Source organism: Cervus canadensis, chromosome 21 (assembly GCF_019320065.1).
Source record: "Cervus canadensis isolate Bull #8, Minnesota chromosome 21, ASM1932006v1, whole genome shotgun sequence".
In the NCBI taxonomy this organism is placed as follows: domain Eukaryota; kingdom Metazoa; phylum Chordata; class Mammalia; order Artiodactyla; family Cervidae; genus Cervus; species Cervus canadensis.
Genome location: NC_057406.1, coordinates 38641132 through 38667479, shown reverse-complemented (window position 1 = coordinate 38667479; position 26348 = coordinate 38641132). Strand labels below are relative to the sequence as shown.

Below are 26348 nucleotides of genomic sequence, written 5' to 3'. Positions count from 1 at the left end.
AAAATAAAGTCAGCCACTGTTTCCACTGTTCCCCCATCTATTTGCAATGAAATGATGGGACCGGATTCCATGATCTTAGTTTTCTGAATGTTGAGCTTTAAGTCAACTTTTTCACTCTCCTCTTTCACTTTCATCAGGAGGTTCTTTAGTTCTTTTTCACTTTCTGCCATGCATATCTGAGGGTATTGATATTTCTCTCGGCAATCTTGATTCCAGCTTGTGCCTCATCCAGTCCAGCATTTCTCATGATGTACTCTGCATCTAAGTTAAATAAGCAGGGTGACAATATACAGACTTGACATACTCCTTTTCCTATTTGGAACCAGTTTGTTGTTCCATGTCCATTTCTAACTGTTGCTTCCTGACCTGCATACAGGTTTCTCAAGAGGCAGGTCAGGTGGTCTGGTATTGCCATCTCTTTCAGAATTTTCCACAGTTTATTGTGATCCACACAGTCAAAGGCTTTGGCATAGTCAATAAAGCAGATAGATGTTTTTCTGGAACTCTCCTGCTTTTTCGAAGATCCAGCAGATGTTGGCAATTTGATCTCTGGTTCCTCTGCCTTTTCTAAAACCAGCTTGAACTTCTGGAAGTACACAGTTCACATATTGCTAAAGCCTGACTTGGAGAATTTTGAGCATTACTTTACTAGCATGTGAGATGAGTGCTATTGTGTGGTAGTTTGAGCTTTCTTTGGTTATTCAGGTATGACCTAAATCAAATTCCTTATGATTATACAGTGGAAGTGACAAATAGATTTAAAGGACTAGATCTGATAGATAGAGTGCCTGATGAACTATGGATGGAGGTTCATGACATTGTATAGGAGACAGGTATCAAGACCATCCCCAAGAAAAAGAAATGCAAAAAAGCAAAATGGTTGTCTGAGGAGGCCTTACAAATAGCTGTGAGAAGAAGAGAAGCGAAAGGCAAAGGAGAAAAGGAAAGATATACCCATTTGAATTCAGAGTTCCAAAGAATAGCAAGGAGAGATAAGAAAGCCTTCTTCAGCGATCAATGCAAAGAAATAGAGGAAAACAATAGAATGGGAAAGACTAGAGATCTCTTCAAGAAAATTAGAGATACCAAGGGAACATTTCATGCAAAGATGGGCTCAATAAAGGACAGAAATGGCATGGACCTAACAGAAGCAGAAGAGTGTGCATTACTTGGGGGGCAAAACCAATGAGTCTTTTTCTCCCCTCCTCACCCCTCCTCCTGTGACTATTCGATGTCACCCTGTGTGACCCTGTGGTCTTTCCTGGGAACTGGTGTCCTCCGATTGCTGTGTGCTGCATGTGCCCCCTCCCTTTTGTGGGCAGTTTTACAAGGAGGCAGAGGAGTTCAGATGGGGAAGGGGCTGTTTGCGTTTTATCTGCCAAAGTCTGGAAGGCTTTCAGCCAGGCAGACATGACTATTAAGATTTTTTTAGGAAAAAAGTTTTATTTCCTACTGCTTGGCCTAGTTTTAAATTAGAAATGAAAGTTAAATCAAAAAAACTTAGAGATTATTTGAGTTGAAAGGAAAAGATGGTTTTTTTCCAACTTCCAGCTTAATGTCAGTTTATTTGTTCATTCATAAACCTTCATTTAGAATCTACTATGTTCCAACTGAGATAGATACAATGACAAAAAAGTTAATTTCTAACAATGAATGAAAAATTCTCATAACACTTGAGGGATATAGTAAAAGAGTTTTTAAAAACTGATTAAATGCTGTAATGGAAGTACATTCATGGTGACATGAAACCTGAGATTGTTCTCTGTAGATGGTATTTAAGGTAGGCTGTTGTCAGGCTTCTGTGTGAACATTCCTGCTTATCCCACCACTGATTTTAGTTTTAGATATTACATTTTCCTTTGAGCTGAAGTCTGCCCCCCAGTAGTTGGAAGACCCCGTGGCAAATTATGAGTACTTGACTGACCTAAATTGGCACCCAGGTATTTCCATGTGGCCATGGAGGCCCAGAGTTGCCACGTCTTTTAAGATCTGAAGAAATATTGGAAATTTTTATATGAAATCACCTGTTTTATTGTGTGATAGTATGTACCAGGGATAGACACTGGGGGATAAAGCTGTAAATATGCCAAAGAGCCTTTCCCCTGAAAAACTTGGTTTCATACCTGTCTGTCATCTTTTTGCAGGCTGAGTGTTACCCATTCCTCAAACCTACCTCCCTGAGACATCACTTTGAGACTCCCTCCCCCAGCATCCTGAAGCTGTCCTGTGAAGGTGCTCCAGCATTTAAGTAACACCTTGAGGGGCTGCTGCCCCGTGTTGGATATCACCCCCTTCCCTCTCCCATCCACAGGGAGAACGCCTTTACCTTCCTTATCTCAGTACCTGGTAGGTTCTCCTGCTGAAATTCTCTTATATGAATTACTTTTCTCTCTTTCTCCTACTATGCTATTAACTCTTTGGTGGCAGATGCCGTGTCTTCTATTCGTTCCTGTGGGCCCTACGTTACATCCAGCAACTAGCAGGTATTCAGTAAATATCTGTTAGAGTGCACTGATATGAAAAATACTCATTTTGGCAGTTCCCTGACTAACGGTATTGGTGCTTTGGTCTGTTTTGATAGCTAGGACACAGTAACTGTGACTTTAGGGTAGACTAACAAAACAACCCTTGGACAATACAACATGTAGAGTTTTAATCTGGATTGCAAAAATTTTGTTCTATTTTGTGTCTAAATGTGGGTCTTTACTGTTACCCATATTCTGTCTAACTCTGTTAGAATAGCTCTCAGTTTTAGTCATTTAAGCTCTTTGTGAAGCTCAATCTTCAGTATAGTTACCCTCCTTCCCTGATACAGGCCATGTGCAGGCTTGGTTTGCATACACTACGGATTCATTTAAGCCGATAAAAATATTGGACAGACTAGAGATATTATCAGAATGCTGTGACATACCCTGGAGGTCTCCAGTCAAGGAGATATTGATTTAGTATTCACCACTCTCTGTTAGCTCATATCTATTTTATTCTGTCTTGTATGCCAGGAGATTCTGAGAGAGCCTATTTAATGACATTGTTAAAGATGTAACATGTCTATCACACCCCTCTCCCGAAGTTAATCAGTTAAATCCCTTTTTGTGAACCTGTAGTAACTCTCAGAATTAGAGATTCTTTTTCTAGTGCTCACACATAGGATATATTCAAAAATTTTGTTACCATTTCATCTTAAGCTCACTTATCTATCATTTGGAGAGTTCAGGCTCCATGTTTTTAGATATTTGGGAAATTCTCATAACTAGATTTTTGGTGATTTCTCAAAGCTTAGATTAAGGTACCAGGTGAGGGGCTTTCACACTGTTACCTTATCTCTACAGTAGTTCCCCATTCACCAACTTATTTTTATATTTTTGGATCTAATTGAATTTGTTTACAACACCAAGCACTCACTCCTAATCAATTTCCAGAAATAATCTTTATGGATAACATCTGCACATTTTTAGATATGATACATATAGACACATGGATGAGTCATACCTCCTATTTTATATCATTTTGGAAGGGGAAAGGAGTGTATGTTAAGTATCTCATAAACATGTCATAACATAGTAATAACATCATCTTTAATGATGCTTTTGCTTGTTAAATGGTTGAATAACAAATAAATTGGAAAAATAACAAGTCCTTTGTCTTAAAAAACAGTGCTATTATTTGTAATCCAGAGTTATGATCTAAAGTATATCATTGGTGGGAATATACTCAGTCACTCAGTTGTTTCTCTTTGCGACCCTGTGGACTGTAGCCCACCAGGCTCTGTCCATGGGATTTCCAGGCAGGAATACTGGAGTGCATTGCCATTTCCTTCTCCAGGGAATAGATAAATACATAAGGGTTTCTTAGATGTTTTGCCATCTCTGTGTTGCCATTTTTATAATTAACACAATGTTTGTACATTGACAGGAAAATTCCTTTTTCTGCCTCTACTTAAACTCACAAGATTTCTAACACCAGATATGTGGGTTTATCCTACACCAAACAATTCTCTCACACTTGCTGGGTGTCCTGGAATTCAATCAGTCTGGACACTGTCTGCCTGGAGTTAACATCAGAGCCCCCAGGTAAGGGCTCAGTTCTACAAGAGTGCCCCCTCTTTAGACGGCAATCACAAGTACTGGTCCTCAGGTTACTCACATTTATGTCTGACTTCGTCGCAAGCTGGGTCTTACCTGGTGACGCAGATGGTAAAGAATCTCTCTGCGATGCGGAAGACCCAGTTTGATCCCTGCGTAAGGAAGATACCCTAGAGAAGGGAGTGGCTACCAGCTCCAGTATTCTTGGCCTGGAGAATTCCATGGACAGAGGAACCTGGCAGGCTACAGTCTCTGGGGGTCTCAAAGAGTCAGAAACAAATTAGAGACTAACACTTTCACTTTTTGGCTACAAGTTGGAGTTTCCTATGACCTCCCCCTTCAGACTTGATAATTTGCTATAATGGCTCACAGAACTCAGGGAAACCAGTCTATTATATAAAGAAGGGCGTGATAAACGGTACAGATAATAGCCAGATGAAGAAATGTATAGGGCAGAGCCTGGAGAGTGCTGAATACAGGAGCTTCTGTCCCTGTGGAGCTGGGTTCTGTCACTCTGCTGGCACGGTGACGTGTTCACCAACCTGGAAGCCTTCCAAACCCCACAGTTCCGGGAATTTTTTTGCAAGTGTCATCATGTAGGCGTGATCAATTATTAGCTCAGCCTCCCTCAACTCTCCTCTTCCTGAGGATGGGGGTGGACTAAAAGTTCCAAGCTTCTAATCACATGTGGTCTTTCTCGTGACCAGCTCCCATCCTGAAGCCACCCAGGAGCCCGCTAAGAATCACCTTGTTAAGAGAAAAGTCACTCCTATCTCCCAGGGAATTCTAAGAGATTTAGGAGCTCTGTGTCAGGAACCAGAGCCAAACACCAAGTATTAAAACAAAAGGTGCTTCCAGTGCTCTTATCACTTAGGAAACTGCAAGGAATTTAGGAGAGTGGTGCCAGGAACTTGGGGGCAGAGACCAACTATTAAAACAAAAGATATTTCTAGCACCTTTATCGCTTAGGAAATTACAAAGGTTTTAGGGTCTCTAACCAGGAGTTGGGATGAAGATCAAAATACATATTCTTACTGCATCACAGTATCACATATGTATGTATATATGTGTTTTTGAATACTTTTTTGTTTTTTCCCTACAGAAAATTTCTAGAAGTGGAATTTTGGGGCAAAGGGTGTGCAATTTGTAAAGCCTCTTGTATATATTGACAACCTAGAGACCTATCACATATGAGATTGCCTATTTTCTCTCACTGAGATGAATGTGAATGAATTTTAAATGAATGGCTTAGCTGGTCTGGAAAACTCAGCCTGGTGAAGTGGAAACAGAATAAAATCAACGTCAGGGGAGTGGGCTGTCAGGGGACCACCCCACCTTCCCCAAGGACAGGGACTCGGGCTCATCCTTCTCACAGTTCCTCCATCCTGTGCGTTCTTTCTTTTTTTAAATCTTACTTATTTATGTAATTTTGGCTGTACTGGGTCTTCATTTCTAAGCGGGCTACTCTCTAATTTTGGTGCAGAAGCTTCTCATTGTGGTGGCTTCTCTTGCTGGGAAGCTTGGACTCTAGGGATCATGGGCTTCAGTAAGTGGGCTCAGGGGTTGAGACTCTCGGGCTCCAGAGCACAGGCTCAGTAGTTGCTCTGCAGCATTTGGGATCTTCTCGGATCAGGGATCAAACTCACGTCGCCTGCATTGGCAGCTGGGTTCTTTACCACTGAGCCAGCAGGGAAGCCCCATCCTCTGCTTTCTGATTTCCAGCAGCTCTCTCACCCTGTGTATGTAGGTCCTCTTGTCCTGGAATGGCAGGGATGCTGTTCTCCCTTCTTTAGCCGAACACATGGGTCCCCTTGTTCACGGCCCTTTCTTCTTCCCCTCTGAAGGCGGTGTTTCACGCCAGGCTCCTATCTCAGGCACCTTGGGGTGCGCAGGTGCATAGGTCTGCCGCACAGCTGTCTTGGATTTTGCACTGGGCCCCTGGAGTTGGCCAGGAATTCATTTCTTTTAGGCTTAGTTGGGACCATGATTACTTCAGTGGAAATGAAAATTGAGTTGATTAGTAACTATGACATTTAGATTCGTGTGTCCAAATAAAGCTTGAGATGTTTAAAATTCTGTAAATTAAAGCTGAATCAACTCAAGTATTTAGAATATGCGTATGCCATCGCTAAAGTTGACTTTTAGATTCTCAGCTGTTTTTGGCAAAGCGGAGGTAGCTGTGTAAGAGAAGCAGATCTAGAGTGTGAGGATAAAGATATGGAATTACTGTTTTGGTAAAATGGACTGGAGTCTAGATGGCTATAGACAGTACCACTTAGGGTGTGTGTGTTCTCCCAAGAGAACCGTTCCCTATGCAGTTGCATTTTTTTCTATAACCCCACAGACACATTTGAGGACATGATGTCCTATTCTTAACTTAAAGGCTACCTTCAGAAGTCTCTCTGTGAAAGTGTTTAAAATTTTGAACAACAAATTTCTCTTCTGATTGTGGTTCTCTTTTTATTTTCTTTTTGTTGTAATCCTGGAATTCAGATTCTGAGATTCTATAGGAATTGCTGTTAGAGAACATTTAATACAAATTCTGAAATGCTATGCTCATTCTCATCACCCCTATATTAATAGTTTCAGCTACAGCTGGTAATGGTGGGTAGATACCCTGGAGATGCCTTGTGGGGTGGTAATTAACAATGATTCCTTGTGCGTAATCTGGAAATTTGGTTCCTGGTGGCACTGTGGGTGAGAGAACACAGTCATGCCTGGTTTGTCCCAATCTTGACCACAGGTACCAGTTTCTTGGTCTCTTTCTCATCACTGGTGACCATGGCTCCAACCTGCAGCACCGAGGACTTGCCTGTGAACACTCAGCTGCTTAGGAAGATGTGTTAGTGAAACAAGAGTACTGGGAGGTGTTTGCACCAGCCAGGGAGTGAGGGGAAAAAGCGAGTGAGGGAAGAAAAGCATTCCACACCTGTCTGCCTTTTCAGTGAGGCCACCAAGTTTTCTGAAGTAATATCATATTGCATTTACAAAGATTTCTGCAGCTAGAAAATTTTTTAGATAGGAAAAAACTTAGATATATAGAGTAACCTGAGAGTGGAATCATTTAAAAATAATTAAATGACTTACCTTTTAAAGTGATGGATTCCCTTTGCTTTCCTTGTGCTTGTCTTCTGTTTGTAGCTAATTCAGTTTTTATTTGTTGTCACAGGCTGAACATCTTTTTGACTGGCATGGACCCCTTCTACTTCCACGCAGTAAATGTCATTTTACACTGCCTAGTGACCCTTGTCCTGATGTATACCTGTGACAAAACTGTCTTCAAGAATCGTGGACTTGCTTTTGTTACCGCGTTACTTTTTGCCGTGCATCCTGTTCACACAGAGGCGGTGAGTGTCACTGGGGCTCAATGAAATAATGAAACAAAAAGTCATCTTTTTCTCCTCTCAAAACCACGTGAATTTAAAGCTTTACTGAAGTGTTTATATATAAATCATTCTGCTTGACAAGTTTTCTTTTTAAATGTTCTAATGGCCTTTATTGCACCTCCAGGACTTAACTGCTTTTCTAAATAGCCACTGTCATTATTACAGGTAGTCATAAATGACCACAGATCTTTCTTTGTGGAAAATTTAAGTCCTAATGTGTTTTAAAGAGCAAGGGGCATTTTGAGATACTTAGCATGCTGAGTTATTGTTCCTGCTCTATGATTTTTTAACCTATTCTTGCTCTGCTTAATATTTATAACATTCATGATACAGAACTCTTAAGTGCTAGAGTTGTTTAGTCGATAAGTTGTGTTGGACTCTTGGCGACCCCATGGACTGTAGCCCACCAGACTCCTTGTCCATGGAATTTCCCAGGCAAGAATACTGGAGTGGGTTGCCATTTCCTTCTCCAGGAGGCTTTCATGACCCAGAGATAGAACCCCTGTCTCCTGCTTGGCAGGTGGATTCTTTACCACTGAGCCACATAGGAAGCCCAGGAGCTGGGGGAAGACCATTAAAACTTTTATGATATTGAACTGACATTCTTCAAATTAAACACAGTTTTGAGACTTACCAATAGTTTTCCAAGTTATTTAGTATGAGCTGTAGTTATTTGGAGGATGATGAGAAATGTGTTTAGAAAGTTTAGATCTGGAGTCTTACTTAAAATATGGGCTTAATTATGCACCAAGATGGTGTCATCTAGCCTGGCTTCACATCTCAGTAGCCACAGCTGGTTTAGTTTATGTATTGCTCAGGGTGGATGAAGACTTTCCAAGCAATACATGGGTACCACAGTTTTATAAGAATTGTCTCAAGAGTCACAGATTGCATCCGGACATTTTCCTACAGTTCACATCCTACAGTTTACATCCAGGTCTGAGAACCTGGGGGAAAAGTGTCAAGTTGATTCTCCTCTCCCTCTTCCCCTTTCAGCTGCCTTTTTCTTATATTAAAAAAATAAGGAATGTCTTGCATACATCAGAATCTTACTATGCCCAGGGGTACAAATGGCACCATACAGTGAACCAGTTTGATATTTTGGTGTCAGCCAAGTCTCCTCTAATTAAGCCATCATAAACCCAAAGTAGGTTTATGTCCTTTTCTGTCTATACATGTTTCTGTGAAGAAAGCAGCATGGTATTAGAAGTAAGATATGGTGGCCTGCAAGATGCTTGTCGTGGGGATGCATAATACTTTCATTTGATCTGAAGTAAGACGTCTGATTTGGCCAATTGGTTTGATAATGAGGGCTAGTAAGGCTATATGATGGACATTTGCCACAAACAAAATTCTAAATCTGTAAGCCCAAGGTTTTGACACAAGTATATTTAGAGTGATAAGGGAGAAAATTATTTTATAAACAATTACTTTGTTAAGTGTAATTTTCCCAGCCTTCCTGAGTATTTTGGACTGAACAAGCTGCCTGTAAGTGGAGGGCTGTAAAGTATAACTAATAATCCTTTGCAAAGTCTCAGTCAAGGCTTTTTTCCTTAGTTTTGAGAAACTGTGAAAGCAAATGAATCTAATGACAGGTAACTCTAATGATTCGTACACTTCATTTATTTACTTTCAACCAGGTTAAAGGAGAACCTGGTAGAGTTGTCAGCTGGTAGATCATTAAACATTATGCAAGATGATAGATCGCTATGATTTTGCAGAGAACTTGGGTGTTCAAAGAACTGTCACTGCTGTAACATGGTTACTTCTGTCCTCATTTATGTGAACTGTGTTTAAATACAAAAGCTACAAATAGAATTTGATGCCGCATGCTTCCTTTTTCTAACAAAAAGTAATATTCAGTCATAGATAACTGAATTTATTTAAAAAGCCTACACCTATATATTGAGGACTATTCTTTATTCAATAATTTTTATTGTTTTTTCTAACTTACAATGTATTTAGCAATTGAAAATATTATTAATAGAAATAATAATACAAAATTGAAAATTCAACAATTTTGAAAATTCAGAAAATTTAGGTGCTTTTGATCACAGGAACTTTAAAAAATTAATCATTAATCTAATTATATATATATTTTTATTATAGAGTAAGATGATAAATAGAATATTTTAAAATGTAATTGCATAGCATATTAAGAAAAAATTGCTGAGGGGGAGATAAAATGGAAACATGATTTCAAGGGGAAAGGGCACGTGAAATGTCTGTCATTTAAAGAAGAGCTTGTTCATATTTGTGTAAATGTAAGAAAATGAGCTTCAAACTGCTGTGGTATGTTTCAGGTTCATTTGGTACATTCAAAACAGTAAGTTTATGGCCTATTTTAAAATATCAATTTCTAAAATGCACAGGAAGTTAAATCCTTCGAAGTATTTAAAATTATGATGAAACATTTTAGATATGAATTTTAAAAGATAAGAATGATGTGTAAATTTTCAATATTATTGTTAAATGAAGAGAAATAATCAAGGACCACTACTCCTAGCCATATTAGAACGTATGACACCAGGTCAATGGCAATGTTTTAATCTAAGCCCATCAACTTTTATGTTTCTGATAGTCTCTTAGATAGATTTGAAAATTCATGCTTAGAGGTCTTAGGGAAAATTTGTGTAGGAAAGAACAATTGAGTAGAATAAGACCAGTCCTAATTCTGTGCTTGCAGAAAAGGAGAGCATAAAATTCAGTGTGATCGTGAGCTGATAGAGTTAGGTTGAAATCTAAGAAAAAGGGAAAAATCTGTTAGAAAAATGACCTTTAAAAAAGAGTTTCAACCAGCTTTCATACTAATCGGAAAAAAAAAAATCCATGGTAACTCAATTATGGGGACAAAGCAGCCTGAGAGATGGACATTTATTTAGGAAAAAATATTAAACTATTTGCATTTACAAGGAGATAGGGGAGGCATAAGAAAGTAAAGAAATTTGACCTACATAATACACTATACTGGAAAGTAAAATCTAGAGACCATTACTTAATTATAGATATTAGGTTAGGTTTCTAAAAAGGAGGACAGAGGAATAGTACAAAAGAAATGTGCATTATGAAAACAGTGAATGATTAAAAAAAAAAGAAAAACAGACCATAGTGTGGTGAAAGAGGGATTTAGTAGAATATATCCACCTTGTGTTAAACAAGAATAAAAATGGGACCATCAATTATGACAGGAAGGATAGAGGGTTTGAATTGGAGGGGAGGAAGGTTTAGTTTAAGCATGTTGATATGATTAACAATTTGCTTTCTTAATTATATAATCAACAAATTGTTAATGAGTCCTTGCTTGGTATAGGCCCTTTGCCAGGTGCCAAGGGGATATGTGAGTGGGCAGTGGGATTCCCTACCCACAGTTTGTTCATAAACCTCTAGAAAGCCAAAGAGCATACACATAAAACCATAGAAGACAAAGCAATATGTTGTGGTAAAACTACAATTCCAGTGAAGGGAAAAATTATTCCAACTTCAGTAGAGATGAACAAATTCATTTATTTACTTAATTTTTCAATAAATATTTGAGTGACTGGAATATAGTCAATCAATGCAGGACTATACAGTGAATAAGGTAGACTTTCCTCATTGAAAAGCCTGTGATTCTTGGGTTTCCTGACAGTATATTTCTTGGGAAATTTATGGGTTTTTCTTAATTCTGAATCATGAGAAAAGTCAGTAGAGAAATTAGGAAAGTGGGGGAAATCATTGAAATTCTCCTATGAGAATTAAAACTTAACAGTCATCACGAGACATTACTGTTTGAAGGAATGCTCATATGTCAAGTCAAAAACAAGAGCAGGAAATGCTTACACACGGAGTTGAAGGTGAGGGTGAGCATTTCCAAGGCTGGAACAGAGTACTCGGGGAAAAAATCGGTTGTGATCTAATCAGCCTGTCTAGCTTTCAGCTGTGGCCCTGTGTTAAGCGTGTGTTCCTGCTCAGTCTGATACCAGGAGAACTCATTTTGCAGATAACATAATTAATAACTTTATACGTATAGTATACTTCATACAAATCCTAAGAGTGATAGTCCAAGAAGTAACAAGTTCTGGGGGCAAGTGAAGTCCTTAATTGGCAGCTCCCACTTGTGATTCTGTAAAGCCTGCTAGGAGATCTGAACATTACATTATTTGAATTCAACTCAATTAGGTTCACTGATATTTTTCAAATGTTTAAATATTTCTTAAAGGAATACATTTCCCAGGTTACAACTTCCCGATTGGTGATGGAAACCTGCAGCTTGAGGGCAGAAATAATTGCTGTCCGTCTCTGCATTGATATCTTTGACCAGTCTTTCTGTACTTCACAGGACCCTGTGATTCAGCCTACATTGTTGTGGAATCAAGCCCAAGGGGCTCCAACTTAGCATTTCATCTTTGCTTTCTGTTGCTCACTGCTGACCCCTTTTCACTAATCCATGCTGTCATCACTTTGTCTTGGCTCAGTGGGTAAAAATCCTCCTGCTATGCAGGAGATGTAGATTCGATCCGTGGGTCGGGAAGATGCCCTGGAGAAGGAAATGGCAATCCACTCCACTATTCTTGCCTGGAAAATCCCATGGACAGAGGAGCGTAGCAGGCTGCAGTCCATTGGGTCACAAAGAGTCAGACATGACTGAGCGACTAAACACACACACACACACACACACACACACACACACACATCACTTTATGGCTTCCCTGCCAGAAACACCCACACGCTTACAGACCTCTCTTTCCTCTCCCTGGAATGCTGCATTCCCTTTCTGGCCCAGAATTCACATCTCCCTGTCTCGAGTTTCCTGAAGTCCTCCGTGCCTGACCTGTGAGTCCCGGTGAATATAGCCAGCCTTTCCACGAAGCCTTCCCGGATCCTGCAGTCCAAATTAATCCCTTCAGTCTTCTCATGGCTGTGATTTCTCTCCTTTACAATGCATGCAGTTTCCTTGTAACCTATTAATACCCTTTTTTGACTCCCCACCAGATACTAACTGCTTGGGACAGGCTTTATCCCTCCAGCTGGCGTAATACCTGGCAAAGAGGAGGCGTTTGGAAAATGTTTGTTGAAGGGAGTGATACATGCAATTACTGAACAAGATGACATTGACAAATTGACTTGCAGCGTTTGGCTGGTCTGGACATATACTAGCTGATGACAGTCACTTTGTTTTTAAGACACTAGCCTTCTTGCCCCCAGAGACCCCAGCTTAACAGGGATGTAGAATAGGGGTTCAGTGACCACGTGGGGGTTTGGAGCTGGCAGCAGAGTCTCGATGTTAGCACTGACTTTTCAACACCCCTTCTGAGCTTCTGCTCCAAGGGACACTGCATTCCTTATATCTGGGCACGTCCAGCTGGCACATGCTGCTGTCGCTGCTGTCTCCCAGCAGAGCTGACTGACTACAGTTCGAGAAGCAGGGCTCCAGGCGCCTTCACAGTGTCAGTTTCACTCGCCCGGCTTGTGATTGCCTCGTTCCAGCTTGGTACCCCCACTAGCAACTTGTGAGTCTCGCTGTGTCTGAGTTGGCCACAGTCCGTTGTGCTGTGGTGGCTGTCCCTCTGGGCCCAGATGCCTGGCCTCATCCCAGGACTTTGTTGCTGGGGAGCTGGGCTGTCTGTTGAACCTTCCAGAGGTCTTGCAGGTGATGCTGAGCTCAGGGCTCTAGGAGGCAGTGGTGTAGAATGAGCAGAACTAGGCTTCAGAAGTGAATCGTGTGCAGTTGTAGCTTTACAGGCTGCGAGGCTGAGCCGGGCCTTGGCCCTGAGGGGAAACCACACTGTCACTGCCTGCTTCCCTCACGCGTTCTTCCTGACGTGTCACTCAAGTGCCTTATAGATTAAGGGATCAATGAACAGCCTAAACAGCCACTTTAGGTAAGAGCTTTCAGTTCTCTACTGCCAGTGAAATTCTTTGGCCATGTCCAGGTTCCTCTTGATGTGGATTAGACTAGAATTTTTCTCAATTATGTGACTCGCTATCCATCCAGATGCAGGTATTTAATTGAATTATTTTTTATTTAGATTTTAACTAATAGATATATTGGATTATCTAGTAAGGTTAACATAAAATATCACACAGGTAAACCTTAATGTAAAAAGATGATTTCTGTACGTCACACGGGAAAACCTCAGTGATAAGAGTCTCCCTCCCTTGCTCTGCAGACAAAAGGAAAGCAGAAGGGCATCAACACCGAGTGGGCACTTTATGTATTGGGCTGGCCAAAAAGTTCATTTGGAAAAACCCAAAGAACTTTTTGGCCAGCCCAATATATCATTTTACTTATTACAGCAGTAACATGAGGTAGGGAGTGTAATACTCATTTTAAAAAGAACAAAACCAAATCTCAGAACTTAAAGATGACAAAGTTGAGTCTCACTCAGATGACAAGAGGAGTCTATATTCGAGCCTTGGGTGGTCTAGCTCCATGGGTGTGTCATCACCTTTCCTTTATGACTGCAAAGTTTGCTCATTATTTGAGGATATTTATAGGTCTATTTCCCAGAAATCTATTTTCTGCTATGAACTGTTGATTGATTCTTCAACAAACCATGGGCTTCAGGTCCTCTGTGATTTGGGTGAAGCTGTTTTCTGTGCCTGAATGTCAAATCTGTTCATTTCTCTTGCAAACTCTTACTCCCCATGTGAGCTTTTCTTTGAAACTTTCTTTGAACCATACCCAAGTTTTTCCTTCATAATTTTATTTCTTGAATTTAAAAAAATTAAAAGAAATGTACACATGTTTTAGATAGTGAAATAATACAAAGATTTATAAATAGGCATCTATCCCCCCACCCCTCTTCCATTTCAGTCCCTTTCTGAAGTAACACATTAAAAACAAAATTTCAAACTTAAGAAGTGTAATGACCATATTACTCTTTATCCAGAGTTACCGATTTTTAACCTTTTGCAGCATTTGCTTTATCATCCTTGCTCTCTTTCTTCTTCAATATATACAAATATTTTTTATTGTCTGAAACATTTGACAGTAGGTTGTGTAATTCATGCTACTTTATACCTTAATAATTTAGTTGTGATGTGTATTTTCTAAAACCATGGTCATTAGTCACTGTTTTGTTTTAGCCTTTTTCAATCTTAAGTTTGTAACAGTTACCAGTCTTCATTGTCTTTCTATTATATTATTTATATCTTTAGATGTAATTAAAATGATATATTATGATGTATATAATGTTATATGTTATTAATGTGATATTTGTTATAATAATGTATACTGTGTTGCATAATTATAATATAAATATATAATCAAGTTTATATTATATAATTTATAACATGATTTACATGTATGGCATATTATATTAAAATTTTATAATATAACTAAAATAAGGAAATATATGTAGGTACAATAATGTAAGAACATCTGAATATAAAATAGGAATTTATAATGTATATAGTATATCTTTAAGTATAATATATGTATGATATTGAAAATATGTTATATGCAGTAATAATTATGATAGATTATGAGTTGTATTATAGTCAAGAAAGGTTAAAAATAAAGTTAAGCATGAAAATCTTGCCCCTTTCTTCCTCTCTATCTCCTTCTCTAAAATTATTGTTAAATGTTTAGGATAACCAGAAGTGATTATTCATATATCAGAAATTGAAGAATAATGTATTTTCTAATTTATTGTTTCTTTCATTCCTCTAAAAACAAATACATTTCTGTTATGGGTCTCTGAGAAAGTGGTTTTCTAAGGTTTTTATTTTTTCAAAATTTGTAGGTAGCTGGAATTGTTGGCAGAGCTGATGTGTTGGCGTGCCTGCTGTTTCTTTTGGCCTTTCTCTCCTATAATAGGTATGTATGGCTAAGAACGCACTTGTCTGTGTTTACAGGCATGCTCCTCCCTGGGAGTTTCTGCTGTGTGTGTGTGTGTTTGTGTGTAGATTCTGAGCTCCTTCCTGAGAGAGGAGGGAAGCTTCTTGGCTGTGAGATAACTGTGAGCTTCCTGGAGACCTGGCATAGGAAACTGTCTCTTAACCAAAGACTAGGCTGTTCTGTTTTCCAGCCGTATTCTGAACTGTCATAGCCTCTTAGAAGGACTGCTCTCCCAATGCTGGGAAGATAAGCTCTAGCTTCTTGATTCCTCTTACTGAGAATGGAATTTGAAATCAGCTCTGAGCCAAATTATACTGGGTATAGTCCTCTCCTCTATTTAACTATGATTTGCTTAATTTGTCCTTTTCATTTTGGTCTTAGTTTTTTGACCCCACTTTATTATACTCATTAAAGGAGCTTAAAGCTTAAAATGACAAGGCTGAACTGAAAGTACTATTCTCAAATGTGATTTTCTAATTCGCACATCTTTTTATCAAAATACAGAAGCTTCTTGCTTTGTGAGACTGAAAAGCAATAAAACAGTCTCCCATTATATTGCCTCTTTCCCCGCAAGATGATCAGATTCTCACCTGAGTTGTGACATAGCCACATAGGCAAAGGGGTGGGTTAAAAATGGGATGTAATACACAATGGAATATTACTCAGCCATAAAAAGGAATGCATTTGAGTCAGTTCTGATGAGGTGGATGAACCTAGAACCTATTATAACAGAGTGAAGTCAGTCAGAAAGAGAAAGATAAATATCATATTCTAACACACATATACAGAATCTGGAAAAATGGTACTGAAGAATTTATTTACAGGGCAACAATGGAGAAACAGAATAGAGAATAGACTTATGAACATGGGAAGAAGGGAGGAAAGGGTGAGATGAATGGAAAGAGTAACAGGGAAACTTACATTACCATATGTAAAATAGATAGCCAATGGGACTTTGCTGTATAGTTCAGAAAACTCAAACAGGGGCTCTGTATCAACCTTTAGGGGTGGGCTTGTAAGGGAGATGGGAGGGAGGTTCAAAAGGGAGGGGATATATGTGTACCTATGGCTGATTCATGTTGAGGTTTGACAGAAAACAGCAAAATGCTGTAAAGCAATTATCCTTAAATTAAAAATAAATAAATTAAGAAAAAATCTTAAAAAAAAAAAGAATGTAATGGGGGCAGTGACTCAGTGGCTGGCCCAGATAAAGGGGGACAGTGAACCATTGTCCTGCTTCATGGAGTGATGCCTGGTTAAGGATTTATAAACCTTGATCTTTGGGTCAGTTCATTGGCTTATAGTCTTATAAAACACAGTGACTGCGAGGAACACTGTCCTAAACCAGTGGTTCTTCATATGGGACAAATTTGTCCATGTTGTCCCCAGGGACATTTGCAGTGTCTGGAGATATTTTTGCTCACCTGGCATGTGAGTGGAGGCCAAGGATTCTGAAGCCTGCAGGACAGCACTTGTAACAAAGCATCATCTTCCCTGAGCTGTGCTGAGAATCCTTGTTGTAAACCAGCTTAGACTTTGGATCAAGGATGAACTGAATTAAACCTTATAAAGTTTTGGTTTAAGAGCAGAACCTTTTCTTAATGTAAGACCAAGCTTCTAGTCCTGACTCTGTAGCCTCCCACTTCATTGCATGAGTATGTGCTTAGTTGCTCAGTCGTGTCCTATTCTTTGTGACCTCATGGATTGTAGCCCACCAGGCTCCTCTGTCCATGGGATTCTCCAGGCAAGAATACTGGAGTGGGTTGCCATTTCCTTCTCCAGGGGATCTTCCCGATCCAAGGATCGAACCCATGTCTCTTGGGTCTCCAACATTGGCGGGAGGATTCTTTACCACTGTGCCACCTGGGAAGTCCCTCATGGCATTGCTAGTTATATATGAGTGTTGTGAAAATATTAGAAATGTAAACCCAAATTCAACAATTGTTTCCTGTTTGCTCTGGTATTAGAACAAGATTAACCATCACTTTTGAGTGTGAACTTGATCTCTCAGGCCTTTTCTGTGTTTTGATAAACTTGGGAATGTGAGTGGGCCTGCAGCCTATCCGTACCTGTGTGATAATAAGCCACATTGCTACGGCTTTCTGTTGTGCAGGTCACTCGCACTTTGAGTAATTTAAGCTGTCAACCAGCTTCGGAGAAAAAGCCTGTCTCCTACAAATTTGGAATATAATTTAGGCAATTGTTCCAAGACATAACAATAAGGGGGAGACGTCACAACTGCAGATGTATTGGCCTACCGAGGAGAGGGAACAAATTGGTGTGTCACCTGCAGAAGGAGCGTTGAGGTTTCATGCTGGGGAGCCGATTCTTTTTTGTAAGGTTAAAAAAAATTTACAGCAACTGGAGGGTTTTAGAAAATCCCTGCTGGAAATTATGCTGAGAAAAAAAAAATGTTTTCCCTAAATATTCTCACATAAAATACACTTACAACTACAGATTAGAAACTAATACAACATTGTAAGTCAGCTATACTTCAATTTAAAAAAAAAAGAGATCAGCCAGAACAAAAGAAAAAGACTAAAGCACCTATATTTTCATCACATTAATGATGATTGTGTTTTGGTATCTATTCAGTGTTTTCTTTGTACAGAAACATATAAAACACCTTCACAATAATAATAATAATAATGATGATAAACATAGGATGAGGTACAGGGAGGCATTGACCTGCCCCCTGTTACCTTGTTAGTTAGCAGACCTGTGACCTGAACCCAGGAAACCTGGCACCAGAGTTCATGCATGTGGCTTATACTATTCACTTACTATATATTCACCTAAACATCTTTCCATGTCACTAAGTATACCTCTATATACTAGCATTTTAAATTGCTTTTTAGTGTTCCTCTGTTATATGCCATATTTTACCATAACTTATATGCTTTTACCTAAGTACCAAATTCAGCATTGTCAGTCATTTACTTTTTCCCATCTTTGCAAATTTTGTTCTTAAAGATATCTTTGCTCATCTACTTAGAATAAAATGAAATCTGTGTTGGCTCTTACCTTTAAAAGGTGGCATTTCTTAGCAACCCATATTTCTTCTTGGAGTAAAACCCTCTCAACTTTATTTTTCAGGAGTGTGGACCAGTGTTGTGTTGGGGAAAGTTTCCCTCCCACAGCTTCTCCCTTCTTCTTGCTGCTCAGTCTGTTTCTGGGGACCTGCGCAATGCTGGTGAAAGAGACAGGCATCACGGTGTTCGGCGTCTGCTTGGTTTATGATCTCTTTTCTTTATCCCACAATCATGATAAATCGTAAGTCATGTCAAAGTTTTGCTGTCAAGTGGTGCATGATGTGCAGAGAAAAATTACTTAAATCAATAGTCTGAAAATTTTCATTAAAAAAATGATACAACATTCTGGTAAATGTAACCTCATCTTGGGGGCTTTCCTGGTGGCTCAGTAGTAAAGACTCCATCTGCCAACACTGGAGACACAAGAGATACAGGTTTGATCCCTGGGTTGAGAAGATCCCCTGGAGAAGGAAATGGCAACCCAGTCCAGTATTCTTGCCTGGGAGATCCCTAGGAGAGAGAAGCCTGGTGGATTGCAGTCCATGGTGTCATAAAGGAGTCAGACAGGACAGAGCGACTAAACAAAAACAAACCTCACCTTAGACCATAATATAGTAAGGCTTATTTCCTTAAGATAGATGCATTGTATGTGTTCAAACTTTTCACACTTGTGTAAATGAGGATTATAAAGTTTTTGTGAGCACCAAATTTGGAATTGAAAAGTACCTATGCTAATTTGTTTTGGTTGTATAATACTGAGAAATCTTGATTCACACAGGAGAGTGGTTACAAATGGTAACAGTTTGTTAACAGCTTGCCTGGAATCTCTTCATTCACATAAGTGCTATCCTTCAAAGAACACTGCTAAATTGGAGTCTGTTTACTAGCTTGAGGGGTGGTGTATTTACCTAAGTTTTGAATGGGGCAGGGTGGTGGTGGTGGGGGGGTGTTTTTGGAATTCCACAACAGACCAGTCTAAACCATACAGAAATACTTAATTGCATATCATATTCAAGTTAAAGGACAAGTTTATTTAGTAGCCTGTTTTCATTTAAAAAATGTAGGCACTTTCATATTGTCCTGTGGGTTATAGATGATAAGAATGACTAAGGCGTTTTAAAAGTTCAAGCACATACTGTAATTTTCTTCCTCAGGATTACTAACAATGTGATGTGCAAACCCCATTTTTCAGTAATTATAAGATCCTTACATTTGAACTTTTAATAAATGCAGCTGATTTATTCTCCGGCCTTGTCCGGAAGAATTTTATCTTTAAAAAAAAAAAAAATCCTGCCTTTTTATCCCATTCCCTACCTCTTTATACTTCTTGACACAAAGATAAAAGCAGTGCTATTGCATGTCAACAAGCTGAGATGAGTCATTAAATTCCTGTCTGGGCATACTTGGAGATAATTTAAATAGATTTTAGTACTCTGCGAGCTCTCTGTGAATCTCAGAGGCGTGTAAAAGGAAGGAGCCTAGTTATCATTTTGACCCAAACTTAAACCAAGAAAGCTGTGAGCCAGAGGACCTCCCCGTGGCTTATGTGCGTGTGCCTCTCCTCGATATCGTTTTAACCAATCGCAGTAATTGCATTGCTGACCTTCCCATCAGCTCCTCTGGCTCTCCACTTGCTTCTGCCTCCTCTTTGTGTGTGCCTCCTTTCCTCTGTGACAAGTGACTGCAGACCTTCCCCTCTGGTCCCATCCAGAGATATTTTAACCTCATATCGACTGAAAAAAAACACCCACAGAACTTGAAAGTTGAGAATTACTTTTTATTTGGGACCATTACTAAGGATTTATAACCTGAGAAAGCCCCTTAGATAGCTCTAAGGGAACTGTTCCATAGAGGTGAGGGAGGAATAGGATGTATGAGTTTTTGCTGCTGGGGGGAGAAAAAAAAACCTATAGTTGAAACTCAAAAGAGTGCTAATCACAAAAAATCAGACACCTCAAGTTAGTGGTTTAGTGCTTTTCAATATATTAAAAGATGCAAGAGTCTGGGCTCATTAAAATTTTTCCTTTGATATGCATCTCAGCTGTCTAGGGTCAGTATCCTGTTTTTCTCCATTCTGAATTCCCTCAGTGTGCACCCTGGGGCCAGCTGCAGGGGCTGATAGCTTGATGGCAGACAGCAGCATTCTTTGGTCTACACTCAAACTTGAAGTCTTATCTCCTTTGGTCTTAGGACTCCCCAACACATGATTGCTTATAGTCCTTTCTTCTTCATCTGGTCACTATTGAGCTAGACTTTTTTCAAAGAGGATAATTATCTCTTTTAGTCCTTTAGTAATTTTCTTGACCTTCATCATACCAAACTGCTGGAAGTTTTATGAAAAAATAATAACTGCTGATATGTAGCTTGGAAGTTGCATAGTTCATAGTCTATGGATTTTTTTGTTTGTTTTAGTAACTTTTAGCTCTCACAACCACCAGCATCTCTGCATAGGTAGAGGCATTCTTTCTTTCCTGCACCATTTTTCCCACCTGTTCAATGCATTTGTCCCTGGCCACAAATAAGACAGATAAGATTCCTTCCCACAAAGGGCAGTGCTGGGGAAGACAGACATTACGTGAGTAATTACATGAGTACCTGAGTGCAACTGTGAACTTGGTAGGAAGGGCCTGAGAACAGGTAACAGGGACTCAGTTCAGTTCCGTTCAGTCGCTCAGTTGTGTCCGACTCTTTGCGACCCCGTGAATCTCAGCACGCCAGGCCTCCCAGTCCATCACCAACTTCCGGAGTCCACCCAAAACCATATCCGCTGAGTCAGTGATACCATCCAGTTGTCTCATCCTCTGTCATCTCCGTCTCTTCCTGCCCTCAATCTTTCCCAGCATCAGGGTCTTTTCAGATGAGTCAGCTCTTCACATCAGGTGGCCAAAGTATTGGAGTTTCAGCTTTAATATCAGTGCTTCCAGTGAACACCCAGGACCCATCTCCGTTAGGATGGACTGGTTGGATCTCCTTGCAGTCCAAGGGACTCTCAAGAGTCTTCTCCAGCACCATAGTTCACCAGCATCAATTCTTTGGCACTCAGCTTGTTTTATGGTCCAACTCTCACATCCGTACATGACCACTGGAAAAACCATAGCCTTGACTAGACGGAACTTTGCTGACAAAGTAATGTCTCTGCTTTTTAATATGCTGTCTAGGTTGGTCATAACTTTCCTTTCAAGCAGTAAGCATCTTTTAATTTCATGGCTGCAATCACCATCTGCAGTGATTTTGGAGCCCCCAAAAGAAAGTCAGCCACTGTTTCCCCATCTATTTGCCATGAAGTGATGGGACCGGATGCCATGATCTTAGTTTTCTGAATGTTGAGCTTTAAGCCAACCTTTTCACTCTCCTCTTTCACTTTCATCAAGAGGATCTTTAGTTCTTCTTCACTTTCTGCCATAAAGGTGGTGTCATCTGCATATCTGACGTTATTGATATTTCTCCCAGCAATCTTGATTCCAGCTTGTGCTTCCTCCAGCCCAGCGTTTCTCATGATGTACTCTGCATATAAGTTAAGTAAGCAGGGTGACAATATACAGACTTAATGTACTCCTTTTCCTATTTGGAACCATGCTGTTGTTCCATGTCCAGTTCTAACTGTTGCTTCCTGACCTGCATACAGGTTTCTCAAGAGGCAGCTCAGGTGGTCTGGTATTCCCATCTATTTCAGAATTTTCCACAGTTTATTGTGATACACATAGTCAAAAGCTTTGGCGTAGTCAATAAAGCAGAAATAGATGTTTTTCTGAAACTCTTTTGCTTTTTCGATGATCCAGCGGATGTTGGCAATATGATCTCTGGTTCTTCTGCCTTTTCTAAAACCAGCTTGAACATCTGGAAGTTCATGGTTCATGTATTGCTGAATCCTGGCTTGGAGAATTTTGAGCATTACTTTACTAGTGTGTGAGATGAGTGCAATTGTGTGGTAGTTTGAGCATTCTTTGGGATTGCCTTTCTTTGGGATTGGAATGAAAACTGACCTTTTCCAGTCCTGTGGCAACTGCTGAGTTATCCAAATTTGCTGACATATTGAGTGCAACACTTTCACAGCATCATCTTTTAGGATTTGAAATAGCTGAACTGGAATTCCAACACCTCCACTAGCCTTGTTCATAGTGATGCTTCCTAAGGCCCACTTGACTTCACATTTCAGGATGTCTGGCTCTAGGTGAGTGATCACACCATTATGATTATCTGGGTCATGAAGATCTTTTTTGTACAGTTCTTCTATGTATTCTTGCCACCTCTTCTTAATATCTTCTGCTTCTGTTAGGTCCATACCATTTCTGTCCTTTATTGAGCCAATCTTTGCATGAAATGTTGCCTTGATATCTCTGATTTTCTTGAAGAGATCTCTAGTCTTTCCCATTCTGTTGTTTTCCTCTATTTCTTTGCACTGATCACTGAGAAAGGCTTTCTTATCTCTCCTTGCTATTCTTTGGAATTGCATTCAGATGCTTATATCTTTCCTTTTCCCTTCTCTTCTTTTCACAGCTATTTGTAAGGCCTCCTCAGATAGCCATTTTGTCTTTTTGCATTTCTTTTTCTTGGGGATGGTCTTGATTCCTATCTCCTGTACAATGTCAGGAACCTCCATCCATAGTTCATCAGGCACTTTGTCTATCAGATCTAGCCCCTTAAATCTATTTCTCACTTCCATTGTATAATCATAAGGGATTTGATTTAGGTCATACCTGGATGGTCTAGTGGTTTCCCCCACTCTCTTCAATTTAAGTCTGAATTTGGCAATTAGGAGTTCATGATCTGAGCCACAGTGAGCTCCCAGTCTTGTTTTTTGCTGACTGTATAGAGCTTTGGCACCTTTGGCTACAAAGAATATAATCAATTTGATTTCGGTGTTGGCCATCTGGTGATGTCCATGTGTAGAGTCTTCTCTTGGGGATACCTGGTCAATAACAGTATCTCTTGAGTGAAGGCTATGCTCCAGGAATGGGACCATGCCATTTACAGGTATGAAGTCACTTACTGCTGACAGCTGTTACCCTTGTTTCACAGAGCAGAAAGTACAGGCATAGAAAGTAACCTCTCGAGGGTCACCCATCCCCGATTTGGATTCTGTCTGTGTAACTCCAGAGTCACAGGGTTACCCCTGAGCGCCTGACTCCATGGGGCACATGTGACTGGGGCCAGTAACCTCCCAGGTTATCTGCCTCTCAGGGCCTGGGCTCACAGTAGTAGTAAGAGATGATCTCAGAGGTTCTGCCTATATTGGAGGGTCTTGACTCATTGAGAATCTCACATAATTGTGTCTCCTTTTCTCAGAAATTCTTATCTGCTAGTTTAGAATAAGGACTTCCCAGGTGGTACAGTGGTAAAAAACCCATCTGCCAATGCAGGAGACATAAAAGATGTGGGTTCAATACCTGGGTCGGAAAGATCCCCTGGAGGAAGACACAGCAACCCGCTCTGGTATTCTTGCCTGGAGAATCCCATGGACAGAGGAGCCTGGCGGGCTAAATCCATAGGGTCACAGAGAGTCGGACAGGACTGAAGTGACTTAGCATGCACTCATCCATCCTTTTGGATTCTGAATTTAGGTTGTTTTCACTTTTTTGGTTATTATATACCATGCTGGAGCTACGTTTTGTGTGCACATACCTGCAGGTTTTCCAGGGCATAACTACAGAAGTGAGGTTGTGGGCCCACAGATAGATACATATTCACTGTGTTGATGTGGGGCTATTCTCTTGAAATAACTGCAGCAGTGGATGAGAATCCTCTTGTTCCACATTCTCCCCATCCCTGAGTAGTGTCAGACTTTTAAATTTTTGACCAGCTAATGTTATGGAATATATCTCAGAGGATTCATGGAAGAACATGTGAGAATAAGTTGCATGGATCATCTGTAAACACAATTTTACAAGATCATAACAATGAAAATCCCAAATATCCCTTCAGCTAGGTTATGATAATTCAACTTATATTTATTAGGAGAGAAATGTATGAGGAGGATGAGAAGTGAAGAGTGTCTGTATGTGTATTGGTGACCACATGAAAGGATTGAATCTTCATCTTCTCTTGTAATGAAACAATATGACAAGTTCTAAAATTGGAAATAACATTATTATTTAATGTCATTTTAAAAATATTGTGATAAATACCAGAAACAGAAGAGCTAAAAGATTTGGGAATAGTTGCTTCCAAGGAACAGGGCTTGGGGAGGGGATGGGGACCGCTGTTCCTTGTTGCAGGTCTTGTTGCTCCTTTTGACGTTGTTTCCTCCTCACAATTAGGAGCAACGGGGTCATCCATCAGCGCAGCCCACAGCAGCCTGGAAGCTCCCCGACAGCACACCCTTTCCGGGAGAATGGGAAGCAGCAGCGGTTCCCTCACAAAGGAGCTTGGGGTGGCTGCCATGCCATGCCGTCTGAACCCAAGAGCAGTGGATTCCCCGTGTCTCCTGGAGCTGTGTGGTCCTTGATGAGGTACCGGACTGGGCTCCTTGACCTTGTGTTTTTACCATCCAGCATCACCTGTTGCAGGGGGATCACTGGAGAAGTGAAGCGCCGAGTCAGTTCTTTGTGACACCCCCACTCTTGTTAGCCTCCTTTCTTTTCCCTTTCCCATTTCCCTTCCTCTTTCTTCCTTCCTTCTCTTCCCTATCCCTGTCCTTCCCTGTGTCATATCAGATAAGAAAGGAGTAGCTGGAAGAAGTAGCCCTGCTGGCTGCTGTTATTTGGAAGGAGAGATGAGGCTGTGAGGCCTCAGTTAAGCAGTACAAGCATTCTGCTGCTTCCCTGGGGGAAGAGCCCTGCACGTCAGAGCACAGGCCCCTCAGTTCTCTGGGAGGAGAGCTCTGCCTTCCCCTGCCCTGACTCCCTACTTTTGGTGTATGATAATGGAAGGTTGTTGCTGAGCCGTGAAAAATGCCGGGATTCATTTTTGGTCTTGGATTAAAAAATGGCCTCTGGAGGAGAGGAATTCAATCCAGGGCCAGTGACGAAGCTTGATCACTCAGAGCTTTTGTATATTAAAGTTTTATGGAAGTATAAAAGAGAGAGCTTCTGACATAGACATCAGAAGGGGGCAGAAAGAGTGTCCCCCTGCTAGTCTTTAACAGGAAGTTATATTCCTACTCGCAGGCTGCTAATTAGAGAAAGGAAATGTCGCGTAACTCAGAGAATGGCACCAGGCCCCTCACCCACAACATGCATTTTGAGATAGCATTGGTACAAGGTGAGTCATCCCGGGTCATAAAATGTTTGACATGAATCTTGAAGAGGCAGGTTTCCATGGTCTCATTAACATAGATTAGGAGAAGAATTGTATGAGTAAAACATATTGCTTTTTTGAGCCAGTATCGTTTCTGAGTCTTGGTCTTAGGCAGAACCAACTTGAGGAAAGACAGAGTTTAAGGTAAATACATTGTTCATTAGCACAGCTTAAGAAAAACATTTCCATAGGGAAAAAAAACTGCATTAGTTAGCTCAAAGTTTGAGAAAAGTTAAGTTCAGGTGGAACAAGGTGTTGTCATGGCAACATGAAATTTTGAAAGAAACTTCCTTTTAATTTTGTATAAAGAAGGGAAAAAAATCTGACACTTGTAGTTTGTTTACTCCTGCCACTTAAGAGAGATTAAAAAATGTCTGACACTTCCAGCCTATTTCCTCCGTTCGGGGCCCCTAGTCTTCCTGCCTGTTACCCTCTCAGTAGGAATTTATTACGCGCAGGTATATGAGGTAGCCTAGGGGACACTGCCTCTCAGGAATGTTTCTGAGGGTTCAGGAAGATCTTTAAAGTACAAAATTTTCTTTCTTTTTAAAAAATCTTTTGACCTAGCCATGAAAATTATCGTAGATTTATCAGAACAGGTACTTGGCTAAATTAGCTTGCCACTAAAAGAAGGAAATGGCAAACCACTCCAGTACTCTTGCCTGGAGAATTCCACGGACGGAGGAGCCTGGTAGGCTACAGTCCATGGGGTTGCAGAGTCGGACACGACTGAGCGACTTCATTTTCAAAGTAACTCAAGCCATGGGCAAGTAAGAATTTAATAAAGATG

At 40.3% G+C, this 26348-nt stretch overlaps 1 protein-coding gene across 2 annotated transcripts in view; it reads left to right on the top strand.

Moving 5' to 3' along the window:
* The window catches only part of TMTC1 (transmembrane O-mannosyltransferase targeting cadherins 1), a 300213-nt gene that overhangs the window by 15197 nt on the left and 258668 nt on the right, over positions 1 to 26348 (top strand). For both annotated transcript variants that reach the window (XM_043441635.1, XM_043441634.1), the window contains exons 2-5: positions 7252 to 7429; positions 15196 to 15269; positions 18387 to 18563; positions 24580 to 24771. In XM_043441635.1, the coding sequence (XP_043297570.1) occupies positions 7252 to 7429; positions 15196 to 15269; positions 18387 to 18563; positions 24580 to 24771 (621 nt within the window). The remainder of the gene's footprint in view (positions 1 to 7251; positions 7430 to 15195; positions 15270 to 18386; positions 18564 to 24579; positions 24772 to 26348) is intronic.